Raw genomic sequence first — 17,282 nt, 5'->3', positions numbered from 1 at the left:
ACTGGCAGCCAGAGATGGTCGCTCTGCCAGGTTTTCTGGGGTGACCAGCCATGGCACTGCTCAGACCCATGCATGTGGCTCTGCTGCCTGGGACAGTTCCCACCCTGCTGGCCAACACTTAGCTCAGTCACTGGTCTTGTGATGACTGAATTCCCACCTCCCTCCCTCCCATGGGAGGCCCCTGCAAGCACCTCCAGGGCTCAGCTAAGTTGGCTCTTACCTGACACTGGCTCTGCAGCTTCTTGGTGGGTCGGCCAACGATGTAGATGTGCGTGGGCGGGAGGCTGATGGAGCTGTACACGGAGATGTCCTTGGTGGATCCATACGCTGCGTGGATCCTCATGTGAAGCTGGGGGGACAGAAAGCAACACAGGGTCAGAACATATGGGCACCCTGTGCTGCTCAGCAGGCTGGCCTTTGGGTTTTCCAATAGCATTTGTGGGGATCTCAGGTCACTGGAACTAATGCAAATTCCCAGCTGGGTAATGAACTACCCAGTGAAGTGCTAATTAACAGAGCTGGGGATGTTTACAGGCCACAAGAGGAGTAACAGCGATACAAGAACAGATCTCCACTTGCTGATCCACAGCCTTCCCCTGAGGTCTGCAGGGAGCAAGGATGCTGCACACTTCCCTGCTGTCACTGGGGGAGAGGAGCTGCAACCCCCGTGCAGGAATCATTAGCCAGGAATGTTCTCCTCCACAGCCAAGCTGCTGTTACCTGCTGGGCAGAGGGAGAAGGGACAGGCAGCAAAACCTGCTGCTTTTCAGGGATACCTCTGGCTCCACTCTGAGCAGAGAGCAGGTCCTGGACAACTCTTTCTGTAGTGGGCTGGAGCAGGGGCTGGCAGGGGAGGTGTGGACATTGGTGCCACCACACACTGGCCAGCTTTGAGCCCAGAACCACAGGTCACAGAGATGGAAAGGGCATTTCTGACCCTGGTCCCAAACTTGTGGAAGATGAGAGAGCAAGTTAAGTGCCAGCTGCTCCCTCCACTGCAACTCAGCCCAAAAAGGGAGCCTAAGAAAGTTAAGAACAGGCTTTTCCTGCTAATCAAGATAGGGCAAGTGCTTGGGACACTGTCAGCTCCTTCACCTGCCAGACACAAAAAACTTTGTTCTATCTGGAGTTTCTCTGAGGCTCTGAGCAACATCAGGACCTCCCAAGGGTCACATGCCTCGAAGATCGCTATGGAGTTTCCCAGCAAAGCCATTTCTGCAGCAGCTCCATCCCCTCTCAGGGCAGCCAAAAAAAAACACCAAACAGGTTAAAAAAAGTGCATGTGTGAGGAAGGGAGGCTCTGCTGCCTCGTTCCATTAGGGGTTTGAGGAGCAGTGATGAAATGGAGCAGTGCAGAGCAGAGGCAACACAATTTAACAGCATAGACACTTTCGTAGAGCAATAAAGGGATGGAAATAAAATGAACAGATTAATCTTCCACTGCAGGTCACATTGCTGCCAAGAGACTGGTGCTGACAGTGGCGGTTGGACGAGGAGCAATCTAAACCCGTGCCACGATCCCATTTCAGCAGAGCCAGGCTTACGTCGGTGATGAGGGATTTCAGGAAGTTGGCCTTGTGCCGCAGCGGGTCGTGAACGAGCCCATCGCAGAAGGACACGATGCCATGGGGGAAGTTGTGCTGTGCTAACCATGCCACCACCCTCTGCTTCTGCATGTCAGGGCGGCCCGTGACATAGATAATGAGGTAGCCGAGGTCTTGCCAGTGCCTGGAAGGAAAGCCACGAGTCAATGGATTGCAGAGCAGCGCCGCTGTCAGATCAACTGCCCCAGGCCCTGCCCTGACCTTACAACGTCCACGGCCCCGGCGCGGACTTTGGGGTCGCTGCCCATGATGGACACGCTGGCTGCGAAGGAGCCGTCGATGCTGAACACCACAAACTCCGTCCCCTTCGGCAGCACTGTGATGTAGCTGTCAGCAAATGTGTGGTCGCCCCTGAGGGAAGGGATGCAGGTGCTTAGAGGCATCAAAATATCCAGGAGACATCCCCAGAACCTGCAGAGCACCACGGGCCCAAAGCAGCTCCCACATCTGATGCAAAGGCTCCAACAGTGATGCCACCCTCAGTTAGAGCAGTAACAGGCACTGTGTGAGGGTCTCTGTGTTCAAGTGGAGATGGATTAGCACTTGGCAGCAGAGACTCAAAAGTTACCCCCAAAAACCACTGCTGGGTTCACCACCAAGAAGGTGCTCCCCTCCTCCCCCTCCCAGAACCCAACACCAGCAAGTGGAGCTGAGCTGGAGCCCCTGGGCTGTGAATCATCACGAGTACCAAGTCCTGTCCCTCAAGGACAAGTTTATGGTCTTTAAAATATGCTCAGTCGTGCAGTTTTGCAGATGGCCATGAGGCCCTGTGGTGCAGAAGACCTGCTCCTGCAGCGGGAGCTCAATTCCCGTGCTGGTGGTGATGCAGGAGCCAGAATAAAATGTGAATTTTCCCCTTACAGCTGCAGAGCACAAAAGGCTTTGCCCCTATTGCTGGCAAACCAGGCTCTGAACCCACCCCACAACAGAGCTGTCCCACCGGAGGGACCATGTTCTACCTACAGTCATCCAGGTTCCTCTTGTTCTCCTCCTGCAAGCCCCAGGCCCCTCACCTGACCACCATCTTGACGGGGTAGACACCAATGCCCAGGCGCCGCTCCTCGGGGATCACGTAGGAAATCCTGCCACTGCTGTTGCTGATCTCGGTGTCGAAGTACACCCACTCCCCCGACGGCGGCTGGGTCATGATGTGGATGTCCACCTGGCAACAGCGAGGCTGCGTCACCCCCAGCAGGACAGGCTGAGCACGGGGACATCCCACACGAGCCCCTTTGGACGGCAGCAGGGTTAGTCCTGCTCCCACCCTCTGCACTTCACGGATCTGAACTGATCCGTGGGAAGCACCCAAACATCAGGGGCTGAAATTAAACCTGGCCTCAGTGGTGAGACCTCCGTGACAAATGCTGTTCCTGGTGGGAGGCATCCATGAGCCTGATCAGGAGAACCTGGCCAGGACACAAGGGCGGCAAACCCCAACAGGGACCAAGGGAGCACTGACCAGCACCACCACTGTCACTCTGTCCCACAGTTGTCACCACATGGTGACAACCCCCCAGCACACACAGTACCTTCTCTCCTGTGAGGGTGACCATGTCTAGTGGACCATACATGAACCTCCCAGTTAAGGTCTGGGGCCCATCTTCGTTAGCAATAGTGTCGTTGATCCTGTGGTTGGCTGTGACGTTCTGCACAAGGCAAGAGGGGAGGAGGAAAAAAAAATAAACAGTTTGCAGCAATGGATAACCTCACAGGGAAATGCCAAATATAACCAGACAAATTGGAGCATGGGTTTCTCTGTGCCATTCCCCCCCCCTCCACTCCACCCTCAGCTCTGGGAAAGAATTTGACCCGTGGCAGAGGTGAGGCTCTGTGCCCTGCACTGATGGGTGGATTGGAGCGCTGGAGAGCCAATTTCCATGGCAGGTTGTACGTGCAACTCTGATACTCTCTATCAGCTCTCACACTGTGGAATTAAGAGGAAATACACACAGCTGCCAGAGAAATCTGCTGATACTGTTTCAGTTCTAGCACAGAATTGCCCTCTCAGAAACTGGAGACTTTGCTGGGAGCAAAGGGCATTTAGTGAGCTGAGAACTGGTACTACTGGACTTTCAAAGACCTTCTGTTCTGACTCGTTCCCTGACCCACAGCCAACACTTCCTGTGTTTTACAGACTCAAGGCTGGAGACCTTGCTGACACACATCTTTTGGGTTGCTCTTTTTCAAGCACCCAGGTAGGACACAACCATTCAAACAGACCAGCAATGCAACACATCCCTGTGTCTGTGCCATGCCCACGCCGGCCGCCCTGAGAACAGTTTGTGCAGCCCAAATCAGAGCAGTTTGTGCAGCCCAAATCAGAGCAGTTTGTGCAGCCCCAAAACCCCCCTTACCCGGAGCTTCACGTTCGTCCTCTTGCGGAGCCACTTCTCACGGGGCTTGGAGGGGGTGAAGACGGACACCTCCTTCCCATCCAGCTCCAGAACGCTCGAGTTCTCATGTCTCATCACCTGCAGGAGGACAGATCCCACCGAGGCATCAGCCACTTGCACCCTCCCCCCTCCTGCCCAGCTGTTCTGCATCTCCTGAGCCAGCAGTGAGGAAGGGCAATGCCTGGAGAGAGGCCCCTGAGTTTGCTGCTGGGCTTTTGGCTTGTCAGCTTGTAGGTTTTACAGGACAAGTGGCCTTTTCTGCACTGGCAAAGCCTGTGGCCAGCGCTGACTTAATCCTGGCTGGGATGCAGGTTTTTTGGATTGTCAGGAGGTAGAAAACTGACTCAAGCACAGCAGGATGAGCTCTGCACTAAGATACCTGTCCTTCCTCCAGGGATTCTTTAGTCCCTTCCCATGGTCTGCAAGGGAACACGAGCATTCCCTCATTCCACAGCACCCAGCACCAGCAGCTCTGACCGGCCACATACCTGACAGACGCTGTTCCTTCAGCTCATTTCTAATTCTACTGAAACATGTTCCCGACTCTTGTCCCATGGCTTTTGCTCCTCTCACTGATTTGACCCCCGTGGAGGCACACAGGGGTCTGGCTTGGCCACGTGTGAGGCAGAGCCCAGGCTGTCTGTCCATCCTGGCCTTGCCTCTGAGGCTGACAGAGCTCCAGGACTTTGTGCTGGTGGGATGTCACTGCCAATCAGCCAGTTCTGGAGAACAATTCCCACCTGCCACCAGGGCATGGACAGGGATGGGAGGCAGGAACACAGAGAGAGGAGGGTTAAATCCTACCTAAGTTGCTTTTAAGCTCTAGAATGGAAAAGGAAGAATTAACACCCAAAGGCTGAGGGACACCTCACAGACACCTCAAAGACTCACAGGACTGCAGGACTGGGAGGTGACCCTGCACACAGAACTCCAAAACTGGCAGTAGTCCTTAGTGACCAAAAAATTAAGAATCCTCCTAAATGTGGGCTCTTTTACAAGGTCCTGAACATATTCTGTGAGGTCAGCAGCTCTCCAGCTGAGCTCAGCTGACACAGGCCAGCTCTCTTTGCAGAGCTGAAGCTGGTTTTCATCCAGGGAAATGGAAAAAGGACCCCAGGGAGGATGAGTTTGCTGGGGCGGGAGCTCATGGAAATCCAATGTAAACAAACTAACAAGTTTTACTGAAAATTATTAAAATCAGGAATGTATTTGGAATCCTATTTGGGCTTGTTTTAACAAGATTTAATCTTTGGAGGCTAAAACTATTCAACAGCTTCTTTTTACATTTTGTCCAGAGATGACTTTCAAAGGCCATTAGAAACAAGTCCTTATTAGGGGAAGCAGTTGTGTGGTGCTGGGGAAGGACAGCGAGAAGACAGAAGATGAGAAAAACCCTGGTCTCAAGGCAAAGAGGAGTGAACAGAGACAGGCACTGGGCAAGGGGGTGCCAGGCTACCCAGGCAGCCACCAGCAGGCTTAGAATGGATGGAGATGTACCTCCAGGTACTCAAGCTGCAACGTTTGAAACACCACACAGTGCTACAGACCCAGGTCTGGGCTGAACCCTGAGTAACTGGCTATTTCCCAAGTGGAACACTGTGTGTATGAGACTGTCATGACTGTTCCCCCTCAGGCACAATGAGAGTTCCCTCTTCTTTCCAGCCCTTTTAGGCTGAGTTTGATGTGGGACCATCCAGCCAGGAGTGTGCAGGCACAGAGCCTGGACACAGCCCGGCAAGAGAAGGGTCTCACTGGATTATCACCACTGCTCAGCTGCCACCGGCGCTGCCACCACTGCTGTTTATGGTTCTCACACTATTTGGAAGATAACACTGAGAGAAAGTTTGCCAACAGAATCATAAATAATTGAGAGCTGCAGCAGAGGAGGCTGGAGGAGAATGGGGAGGGCTTAACAGCTGAGCTAACACAAAGCAAACCCGGCGCCGAAATGGGCAACACAAACCACAGAGTCGCTTTGAGTTTTGTTTTTCCCAACTCCATGCTCTAAGTGTCATTCCCTGGGGAGTTCATATTTTGTAAGGCAAATAACTCCCCCTCATCCCCAAGGAACTGAAGGGAAAATATTTCTTTTAGGGAAAAACACATTTTAGACAGTGAATTTGAATCTTAGGCCAAATATAGGTTGATAAAACCTGAGGTGTCAGACTCCAGACACCTGCAATCCCCATTCTCCTGGCCCCAAAACTGCTTTGTGCTGCAAGAACGAGGACTAAATCCCAATGAGTTCCTAGAGGAGACAACAATAACTTGGAAAGGCAAAACAGAGAACTGCATTCTGCCTATCAATTTGTGTTGAATACATATAGAACTTCTCCTTTGGTTTTATTGTATCCAGTGCTATTTTTATTTGTCCTTTGAGAAGTTTCAGTTTCAGACTTGAGATCCAAGCTGGCACACACAGAGCACAGATCGCCTCAAACAAGTGCCACTGACCTTTGCCACTATGATCCGATAGGAAACTGCCCTGGGCTCTCTCCATGGATCCCTGGTGAGCCCATCTGAAACCTGCTCTGATGATAAACCCAGCCCCAAACCAAGCAGGTGTGACAACAGCACATCCAGGATGTTTGTATGTGTGCAGCTCCACCAACACCAGAGGTGAGAAGCAAAAGGAAGGGGAAGAAAATGGATCTGTGGGGGCAAAGGGTATTTTCTCACCTCTGTGCACCATCAAGTCTTACGGAAGGCACACTGGAAAATACAAAGAGCCCAAAGTATTTTTCAACCCAAGGAAGATCAGGGAGAGAGGATGATTGTACCTGTCTGAGCAGGAAGGAGACAACGTCCGTGGACTCCCAGTAGCTGGCGTGGAAGAGGTGAGGCAGAGCCACTGTCGGGAAAGCCGTCAGGGCGTCGGGGCAGTACAGGGCGTAGTCGATCCGTTTGGTTCCCCACCACTTGGCAGCAACTACAGAAGCAAAACACTCATTCAGACAAAGGGGGTTCACAAAGGGCATTTCAGGGCTCTGGCTCCTCGCTCCAGGTATGCCAGGAGGCTGCTCCCTGGCTGGTCCCACTGCTCCAGGGGAACAACCGACCCAGGGCTTGGTGTTTGCTCACTCCAAGGGAGGAACACACAGCCACCAGCAGTGAGCTCTCCCTTGTTTAAGCAAAGAAGAAGGCACTGGAGGGCAGGTTAAACTGGCTGTTAGTCCAGACCCCAGGGAAGGGGCTCAAGGCTCCTGTGCAATGACCCAAAACATAAAGACAGCAATGCATCTCCCTGGAGCTGTGGGAGGAAGGATGGGTTTGCTCTGCTCGTTTCTGGCCCTGCTTCCAACTCCTTTAGCTTTCACCAGGGAATTGCATCCAGGTATTGACCACACTAAAGAGGGCTGAATACTGGGAATCCATATGGGATGCTAAAAGGCACCATAAGGCAGGGAATATGGCACGTGCTGACGGGACTGGCAGTCCCCAACAAATCCTTATTGCCCCGCTGGGCTATGAAGTTACAGGCAAATGAGATGTGCAGCCCAGCCTTCCCAGGGGCACAGCCTCTGTGGTGGACAAGACAAATATCTGGGAGTACTGGGACTTCATTGCATGGGGGACTGAAAAATGCACTGGGATTTTGTGGGGGGCAGGGATACAAACAAAACAAAGACAAGTTTCTCCCTCAGGGAGCCAACAGCTCACACACAAGTGTCTGACAGCCACCCTTCACCCCAGGACACCCCCACACCTCAACTGCCTTGAACTCTGCCCACGTGCCCATCCCATCCCAATCCCTGGACATGAGCAGGTCTCAGTCCAAAGCCTCAGACCCCAAAGCCATGGGCTGCTTTCCCAGCAGCAAAGATTCCTCAATGCCTGTGCACTTCAGCCCAGAAAAGCAGCCAAGGAAAGAGAAGATGGAGATCAAGAGGGCAGCAGAAGAATTTTGCTTGTGTTTGCATGCAGGATGCAAGCTGGGGCTTTGACAAGGGCTTCCTCAAGCTTGGTTTGTCTCTGTGACAATGTTCCCTTTTTAAGGATTTCCAGGAAAGCTGCCAGGTTTAAGGTATAATCCAACACACCCCTCTGCAAAGGGAAATCTGGCTGGTGATGAGCACAGATGCTGAACTGAAAAGATGGATCCACCAACTCCTTCCAGAGACCCGCACAGAGTTCCCACCACAGCAAGTGCAGAGGGATATGGATTCAGCACATCCCCACCACCCAGCCCTGGCTGTGCCAAGTGCCAGGCCACCCTCATCCTGATAGTCCCTGCTTTTCTGAAGAGCCACGGGAAGGAGGAGCAAGGTTTGACAGATCAACATGGCTTCTCCGGAGCTCACAGGCACCGCCTCACAGCCACTTCTGATTCCCTGCCTTCCAAACTGACAGCTCCTGGTCATGTCCCAACCTTTCATTTCTCATGCAAGTCCAGTCCCCAGCTTGGGTAATTTCAGATTCTTTACAGGAAGCAGACAGGATGGACTCTTCCATGCTCAAAAGACAGTGGTGGAGGCAGAAGCGTTGTCCCCTCAGCTCTGCCCAGAAGAATTCCTGCTGCTGCCAAGTTGTTAGCGGTGTTATATCGATCTTCAGGGCAAAGTGACAGAAATACTTGTTAAGATGCAATCAGAAACTGCAAGTGCCTCAGTGAAAGCGCAGAGATTTGTTGTGAATTTCTGTGACTATCAAATGAGAGAGGAGGTTGATAGGAGTGGATCTCTTCAGAATACCTGTCTTGATGTCCAGGTCTGGTATCCGAAGAGCACAGCCTGCAGCCCGGCTCCGTGGCCCTTTGAGCTTCCTTCCCTTGGCAGGGATTTCGTGTTTATGCTGCCTACGCCTCCTGAATGAGGTTTGGGTAGGGGATTTATGAGGGAGGGCAAGTTGGGACAGAAGGCTAAACCCCCTACAATGATTAAGGTGGTGTTTGGTTTCTAAAAGGAAAAATAAAATGTAAAAAAAAGAAAAAAAAAAGCAGAAATCACACATTATTATGGCACACACCGATTTCATTCTCCACAAACTCACGGTACCAGGGGAGCTGCACCCTAGGGAGGCTCCTGGGAGTGAGCCGTGGTTTTGCAGTGCCCCTCCAACCTTCCTCCAGCTCTCCCTGGGGATAAGCATGGATCACATCCAACCCTCAATGCCACAGCTCCACGTTACCAGCGCACCAACGAGCTTGAGACCAAGAGCTGCAAAGGCAGAGCTGGAGCTTGGAGGACACTCGGAGTTGAGGGAAGGAGCCAGGACAGCCATGAGGCAGCCAGCACATGGGGACTCTTCCTCCCTGATCTCAGGAACAGACTTTGATGGCCACGTGGAGGAATAAATGACACAAAGCAGAAGTCGCACAAGGGGGGACAGCATGGGGAAACCAGAGGTCAGTGTTGTGTGACCTGACCCTGCTGCAGCTCGGAACAAGATCTCTCCGTGGGACACGCCGGCCTTGGGGCATCACCCTGGCAAAAACACCTCCCCACAGATCACCACTGTATGCCAGCCCAGCAGCTCCCCGTGGGTGGGAAAGCAGCACAAAACAAACACCTTCTCCCCCAGGAGCTGCTTCCCAAGCAGATTCCTATTTAGCAGTGCTTGGCAAGATGTCAGGACAAGTAAAAGGACGCACATGGGGAGTGCAGTGTCGGCTCTCAGATGCACTTTGAGCAGGAAAGCCTTGTTTGTCAGAGAAGGCATTTTAGTCCTGCTGCTGAGTGTTGCCTCAAACAGGGCAGCAGCCCCTGAGCAGCACCCACAGACCTTCAACAACTCATACCTGCCTCCGGGAGCATTATTAACCTCAGCAATTAATTATGGAGGGAGTAATTCACAGCTCATGCCAGGAAGGTATCTCTAAATTTTTGACGCCTTCTGGGAATGGAGTTTGGGTGGGAGATTTTCTCGTATGCATTTTTGGTTGGTTGGCTGGTTTTTGAGTTTTCAGCCTTTTTTTGGTCTGAGTTATCAGAGGTCCATGAGGACACAAAGTGTTCATCTCATACCTCAGCTGAAACAAAGAAGGGGCTGAGCCATTAACAAAGTCTGTTCTCCACTGTATTAGTTAGGAAGTTACATAGGTCTTGGGAAAAATAATAAATAAAAAATCCCTTTTATTCCTCATTCTGCTCTGGGAAATGGGTCATAACTGACTGGGAGCTGCCCTGCAGGCTGCAGAAGAGCTGAATTTCTAATGCAAAGTAATCAATGTTCTGTTCTGAACCAACCTGTCCTTGCCTTTCAGCATAACAGGGGGGCTTACTCATCCCTGTTTTTGTGGGCCACATTTGAGGGATCTGCCTCAAGCCACATCCTGCATTACCCATCTGGTATCAAGTGCTGATCCCGACCAGTTCTGCATGACTTACCATGGCAGCACAGAAGCATCCCTCTGGATTAACCCTCACCACACACAACAGCCAAATGGTGCTCAGAGTTAGCAATTATTATCTTTTTTTAACAATTTATCACCAGCGAGGTCCAACATGCACAACACAGCCGTGGTCCCTGCGTAGCCATCAGATACATCACCTGTTCTTCCAGGGGATAGGATAACACACGGCACTGACTGTGGCAGAACCGGGCGAAGGCGCAATAATCCCAAGCTTTTGGTTATGGATGGGAAGCACCCCCCGGACAGACGGATGGACAGAAGCTGCTCGGCCCGAAGCGTGGTCTGAGAGCGGAGCCTCGGAGGGGTGCAACACTTACTGTTGGCTATGTTGGAAGCAGTGTAACTGTCTGCCATTCCTGAGACCTGGCTGGCAATGCTGATCTCACTGGCTCTCCGGAAGCCCCTGAACTGAGGGGCTGAAATGGGGGTGGACAGGGACGCGTTTTCCATGAAGACGGCACCATGAGACTGAACAACATCTGCTACAAAGTTGAAACAGGGAAATCAAAATATTAGACCAACAGACAGAGGCTGGGCAAGATGAACTCGGGGGAGAGGAAGGAAGCAAACAAAGCTGGTAGGTGCAAAAACCTTTCAGAACTGATTGGAATGAAACAAAAACACCCCACATTTCATTGGAGCTCTGATTTGAAAAGAAAGCACACAGCACAGCAGGCAGAGACATGTGGCTGGAGGAGCAGTCTTTGATTGAGAGAAGCAAAGTAAATAGCTCAAAAGCCAGATCCAAAGAAAAACCCAGGCAGACTTATTCAAGCAGCAATAACAAGCATGTGTCATACATACAGATGTGAATATATACAATTTTATATATTCACATCGAGACAAAATAACCAAGGTAAGGAAAACAACAAAAAAAAACTTAGAAAAGGGTATTTGTTTTCTTGAGATATTGAAATTTAAATTAATGTCTCCAAGATAGAAGCATTATTAAAGAACAAAAATCAAGAAAACATCTTCATGCCTGGCAGGGACTAAATTTGGACTTGTATTTTACTGCTGAAGGATACAGCCAACACTCATTAATCTGGAGAAAGGGCTACTGAAGGGAGTCTGGTGCTGAGCACTTGTATCTCCCACTGGAGTCAGCAGATCAGGGAGCACTCAGGCTCTAAGAAAACAGAGCTTTTTTGGTACAGCATGCAGGTCTGGATTTTTAAATCCCAACCTGAGGTTTCCCAAGTTAGGCCAAACCCCTTAGTACATGAATACAGAAAGGAGGGTTTAAAATCATGCTCACACAGACCTTATATATGGATGGGAGGGAAAAGGACCTCAAACGCTCAGGAGTGGCAAAATGAGAGATGCTGAAAGTCACACTAAAATCTCTGCATTTCAGTTCTCTCTCTGTAACAGGGCTAAGAGCATCCACCCCTCTGTGGATGCTGTGAGGCCGAATTAAGTGGGATATCCCAAGCTCCTGCAGGGCAGAGGTTTGTAATGCCAGCACCAGGTGCTCACAGCAGGCAGCACCAGTGTGGCATTAACATGCAAAAGCAAAGCAATTCATTATGGTTTTATGGTTGCCCATCTCTGCTGCACTCGAGGAGCAGCACCTGAATTTATTCCCAGGTATCAGACAGGAGATACCACAAAGAACATGAGCACATTACTCCCACACACCAACATCCTCCACCTATTCCAGCCTGTTTAGATATCCCTGGATTTAATCCTGGCACATGGCTGACACAGGGCGTTGTTTTAGCAACTGGGTTCTTTTAATATCAATCTTTTTTTGCTTGGGGCTACTGATTTCCTCCCTCCGATCTCTCCGTTCGCAGCAGCAGCGTCTGTGCCCACACAAATCCTGCTGCAGCTGAGGGAGAGGGAATGTATGAAGCAAAAAACGTGTGGCTAAGTGTCAGTAAAAGAGTTCTGTTCTCTGCAGGGAAAATCAGGCCACAAGCTGCTCTGTGTAAAAGCTTTGTGGACAGTGAGATCTGAGCCTTAGCAGGAGCCTGACCTGATGATGAGCTGCACACACAGCCCACATTGTGCCTCAAAGGCCATTAGCAGCATCACTTTCTCAGCACTTTCCCCCTCTTTCTGCCTTGCCTCAAGCTGCTGGCTGTCAAGGCTGTGACCAGGATCCACAACCCAGCCGGTCCCACCAGGCCAGTGCTGTTTTCTGACTGTACAAAGCACCAGCACGAGCAAGAAGAGACAATCCAAGTGGAGAACAGGAGCTGCACTGAACCCCACTAAGGTCTCAAGGGTAAAGGGTCTCATTCCCTTTGCTGGAGGACCTGAACAACTCTCTCTTCTCTGGTCACCCCTCCCTCTCCGTTCTGTTGCCTGTGAGAGCCTCCTGTGCTCCTGCTCTTGTGTTGCCAAATGGGTGCCCCAACACAGGTGATGACCATCAGCTTCCCTGAACCCCCCCTCAGATGCAAGGAGATGTTTGGCTTTGTCTGTGTCAGGAAAAACACCAGATTCAGGTTTAACCACCAGAGAAACCTGAACTTCTTCCAATCCCTTAACCTAAAGCACCTGTGGCTTGAATTAGGAAGACAAATTCAGGAGAAAAGGCTGGGCCCAGCATGGTCCTGCCTGGGGTGGTCATGGCTTTGGCTCCATTAGCCCATCTTCACTCAGCTCTACCTGAACTTCAACTCCTTTCTGAGAACCCAGAAAGTGAATAAAGGAAGAAACAGTGGGATTTTGGGCTTGCTCTTTTTTAGCCAATCTTGTTTTTCTGGGACCAGGGATTTTGAAATACAAAGAATTCGCAGCAAATGCACCCAACCTCAACAGCCCTTCCAGCCCCATTCTGGTGTCACCAGAGGAACAGTCCCCACTCCTGTTAAAGCTTGAGGTGTTTTAGCATCACTGAACTGTTCAGTTCAGCACTGCCTGCATTGGGGGCAGGACTCTGCTCTGCAGGGAACAAGGTGCCGCCCGACAGCAGCGCTCCCCTGCTCCTGCCCACGCAGGTTGCTCTTGTGCTTTTCCCTTTCCCCAGGCTACACACCCTCTGTCCCTGAGAAAGGGCAGTTTCTAAGAAAAACGAAGGCCAGGAAAAGGCAGGGCAGGAAATGTGGAGAAAAACCTGTTTTATGCATTACAACCCCCTCAGAAAAGCTTCCTCCACACCAAAGCTGCAGTGACAGCAACTTCCAAAGAAAATCCTGAGACCTGACTCGGAGAAAGAACCCACAAACCTAACAGCATATTTCCTGAATTCCTGTATTCTCTGCACCACGTCCCTTGTGCAGCAGTTTTGAAACCAAGGGGGCTTTTTTGGGGAGTGCAGTGACCAGGGTGGGATGTCACAGATGCTGCCACGCTGGCACAGACTGACCCCAGCACCTGCAGCCAGGTGCTCCTAATGGGAGCCATGGGAAGTCTCCTGCACTGCAGAGGTGCATCCCCGGCCACAGCTCAGGTCCTGACAGCCACGGGGACAGAGGTGCCCTTGTTTACTGCACTTTGTACTGTGACTCAGGGCTGGCTCGGGGCCACTGCACCAGAGCGAGGAAGAGGAGCCTGGCTGGGGCAGTGCCCTGAGCACCCTCCCAGCAAAGCACCTGCTGCTGCTGGAGCCACATGGCACAACCCATGCCACGACCCAAGATTTAACTGCACTTCCAGGGGAGTGGACGTGGGAAGCCAAAAAACTTTTGGTTTTGGCCTACCTAAGAATCTTTAATACTCATTTTGATACTGTGCTCTCTCACTTACAGACTCATTTCTCGGCATTCTTATAAGGGAACAGCCCTGAGCCATCCTCTCAGGCAAGTCCTTGGGGTACCTGAATGACAGATTTTGATATGTGCTATTTGGGGACTGAGCTATTGCACCAAAACAGGAAGTACTGAAAGCCATCAAAAAATATGCACGGTTCAATAAAAACAAAAAAATTGAAAAACACAGAAAAGCCAGCCAGCTGCTCAGCACAGGCCAGGCCCTGCTTGCACTGGGGTCACTGGTCAGTGCTGGGCACTCTGCAGTCACTGCCCTGAGATCAAGAGCAACAGATTTCTGTTGTCCACAAGTTTTTGTGAGTTTGGAAATCTCCTGCAGACCAGTGGCTGAACTGGGATTCAGCACTTGCTACACTCACATCAAGAATTGCTTGGACATGCTGTGCTCTTAACCCACAATGTAAAAAACAGAGAATCATAGAATCCTGTAATGTTTTGGGTTGGAAGAGACCTTAAAGACCATCTAATTCCAACCCCCTGCCATGGGCAAGGGATGCTTCTACAAGCTCTGTCCTGACCACAGGCAGTATCAGCTCACAGTGAAATGGCATTTCATCAGGGATCTCCAAAGCAATCAATTAAAAGTACCAGATCCTTTCCCTCTGCTCTGTCACAGAACCTCACAGCACAGGCAGCATGGCAACTGCACACCTAAAAATCCTCTCCACCTTCAGGAGACAGAGGGAGAGACCACCTGGAAAACTCAGCAATGTTGCTGTGCTGTATGACCACATAACAGCCCAAACTGCTCAGGGACAGTGAGGGTCAGCTTGTTAAAGACAAACAGGGCAGCAGAACCCAGCTCTCAATCCAAAACACCGAGAAAGGAACGAGAACGGGCAAGTGAGACACGCAGGGAAGAAAAAAACCAAAACAAAGGCAAGTCTCATCAAAATTGCAGATGTAGCACCAGCCACAATCAGAATAAATGAGGCCATGCAGCACCGATGATGGAAAATAAGGCAAAACAAATGCATCAAACTTTGCTTTTAAGGCAGGAGATGAGAAATTGATTTAAAATAACCAACACGCAGAGCCACCCTGGGGTCTGAAAGCCTCAGTGCTGTGTTCAGCAGAGCCACGAGGAGTGTCCAAACATGAAATACTCAAAGGGACAACATCTGGTGTGACATGGACATCAACTGGACTTCTGGGCACGATGGCTCGTGGCTGCTGGGGAGCTGCACACTGCAGGACACCCTTTCCCGAGGGATCCTGCCCTTGGTGAGCACCACACGAGCAGGGTCACCTGGGACTGTCTCTGCCAAAGCCTCTTTCCAGCAGCACAGGCACCACAGAGGAAACCAGTCTGTGCATGGCAGCAGCTCCCCTTCCAGCATCAACACCAGAATGGGACAGAGTTTATAATCCCAAGCCCTTGTTTCCAAAGTGGCTCTCCCAGATCCAGGCGTGATCCCCAGTGGTTGTTCCGTGTGGCACAGCCTGAGACACAGCACGAAGATTTCAACTCCAGGAGGCAACAGTGTGATCTCCAAAAAAGGACCCCAAGAACCCAACACCACAGACAATACGGAAGTGTAGATTACACACACTCAGCACAACCAGCACTTTTATTGGAAACATCTTGCCAATTCAGTACGGGAACAGGGATACTTGTTTCCATGAAGCTGTCCTGGTGCTGGAGAGCACCCAGAGGGCTACTTTCCATGAGGAGGATGGGATTGTTCTGGATTGTCTCAACTAGAAGCAGATGGGGAAAAAAAAAACATAACAGAAGGACAAAGAACAACAGACATGCGGCCACAAAGTGTTAAACATACAAACAGTTACACCCCAGCACTTAATTATGAGTCTTCAATGAACAGACAACCTTCAAATAGAGTAAAAGAAACAAAACGGGTGATTTCCAAACAGACCAACATCAGAGATTAACTGGGAGCAGAGGAGAACACAACGATGGCATTTCAACAACAAAAGGGAGGCATCTTCACCCCCTTCTAAGCCAAATCCATCAATACACAGCAGATCCAGAGAAATCTTTTTTACTATGCGTGGAAAAAAATATGCTGTAAGGGAAGAATCAGACTCACAGCCTACACAGTGCAAAGCACAGGAGTACGCAGGGATGTGAGTTTGATTTTACTCTGCAAGTTCACTGAAATGAAACTGGGACCAGCATTTAGTACAGATGGGAAAATGGGGGAAAAAACAGCCTGAGAGGCTTTCTGAATGGTGAACTCCCAAAAAAGCTATCTGCATGAGGAGATGTGCACAAGCAGTGTGACACAAGGTTTTGTACAGAACTAATTATAATTGAGCACCTGAATTTTACACAATCAGCAGAACACACAGCTTAATTGTAACAGCAATTAACTTTTCTGGAGTGCCCTCCAGTGAACACTAACTTCAGGAGCAGCTTGGTGAATCATGGTTAGTCCTTCTGGGTAGTGTGTCCATCACAACACTGACTCTAATGGAAAGGAATGGCCTGTTACTTTCTGATAAGAAAATGAAGAGGCTTTGTCTTACAGGAAAAGAGAATTTAAAGCTGGTTTTTGTCAGTTTTATTCATCAAGGCAGAGCAGTATCTCTTAAAATAACAAGGCTCAGACCTGGAGGTTTTGCAATCACTCTGCCCTTCTCATAGAAGAGCTAATTGCCATTTAACTTCACTGCATAGCAAGTGTCTCTCCAAATACAGCCAACTCAGAGGTCCAGGGAGGTTCTAATATTCCTGCTGCCGTCCAGAATGATAACCAGAGCACAGGTTTAGTGTCAATGGGGCCTCTACCTTTGGGTTCAGTGAGAACAGGGGCTTTGGAATGTATTTAAGAAAAAAGAAGGTAAGATGTTTAGCTGTCATTTTTTTGTAATAAGCCCCTTGCAGCTGATACCTAGAATACACCCAAAAAGCAAATTGCTTTTCAAGTTGCTATAGATTCCCTGAGCTGTTGTAACTGGCCTGGGTACAAATGCAGTTGTGGGTGGATCCATTTTTAAAAAGTGTTGCAGCAAGATCTTGGCTAAATTTGACAAGTGAGTGGGGCCTGCAGACAGCATTTTATTCTCTTCATTAAACATGGGGTTTAGTTTGTGCCCATTTAACAAATCAGACTTCTAGATTGAGCAATTACAATCTTTAAAGGCACTGATACATAGAAGACCACTTCTTTGGATTTTCAACTTTAAAATTATGCAGAAGATCACCAGAATTATCCAGCTCTAGATATACAGTCTTCTTCATTTAGCC

General features: G+C 50.2%; 1 protein-coding gene across 14 annotated transcripts in view; it reads right to left on the bottom strand.

Moving 5' to 3' along the window:
• The window catches only part of PITPNM2 (phosphatidylinositol transfer protein membrane associated 2), a 123,572-nt gene that overhangs the window by 1,128 nt on the left and 105,162 nt on the right, over window positions 1-17,282 (bottom strand). For 8 of the 14 annotated variants that reach the window (XM_069030944.1, XM_069030945.1, XM_069030940.1 and 5 more), the window contains 10 exons: window positions 15,623-15,772; window positions 10,667-10,831; window positions 8,689-8,892; window positions 6,778-6,926; window positions 3,959-4,075; window positions 3,134-3,250; window positions 2,618-2,766; window positions 1,806-1,955; window positions 1,545-1,728; window positions 221-349 (listed from right to left, as the gene is read on the bottom strand). In XM_069030944.1, coding sequence (XP_068887045.1) covers window positions 221-349; window positions 1,545-1,728; window positions 1,806-1,955; window positions 2,618-2,766; window positions 3,134-3,250; window positions 3,959-4,075; window positions 6,778-6,926; window positions 8,689-8,892; window positions 10,667-10,831; window positions 15,623-15,772 — 1,514 coding nt within the window. Of the gene's footprint in view, window positions 1-220; window positions 350-1,544; window positions 1,729-1,805; window positions 1,956-2,617; window positions 2,767-3,133; window positions 3,251-3,958; window positions 4,076-6,777; window positions 6,927-8,688; window positions 8,893-10,666 lie in introns of those variants that run through there. The other 6 variants (XM_069030948.1, XM_069030950.1, XM_069030951.1 and 3 more) reach the window with 6 other exon arrangements.

The sequence above is a fragment of the Aphelocoma coerulescens genome, chromosome 15 (genome assembly GCF_041296385.1).
Source record: "Aphelocoma coerulescens isolate FSJ_1873_10779 chromosome 15, UR_Acoe_1.0, whole genome shotgun sequence".
In the NCBI taxonomy this organism is placed as follows: Eukaryota; Metazoa; Chordata; class Aves; order Passeriformes; family Corvidae; genus Aphelocoma; species Aphelocoma coerulescens.
This window is presented reverse-complemented; position numbering and strand designations above follow the sequence as displayed.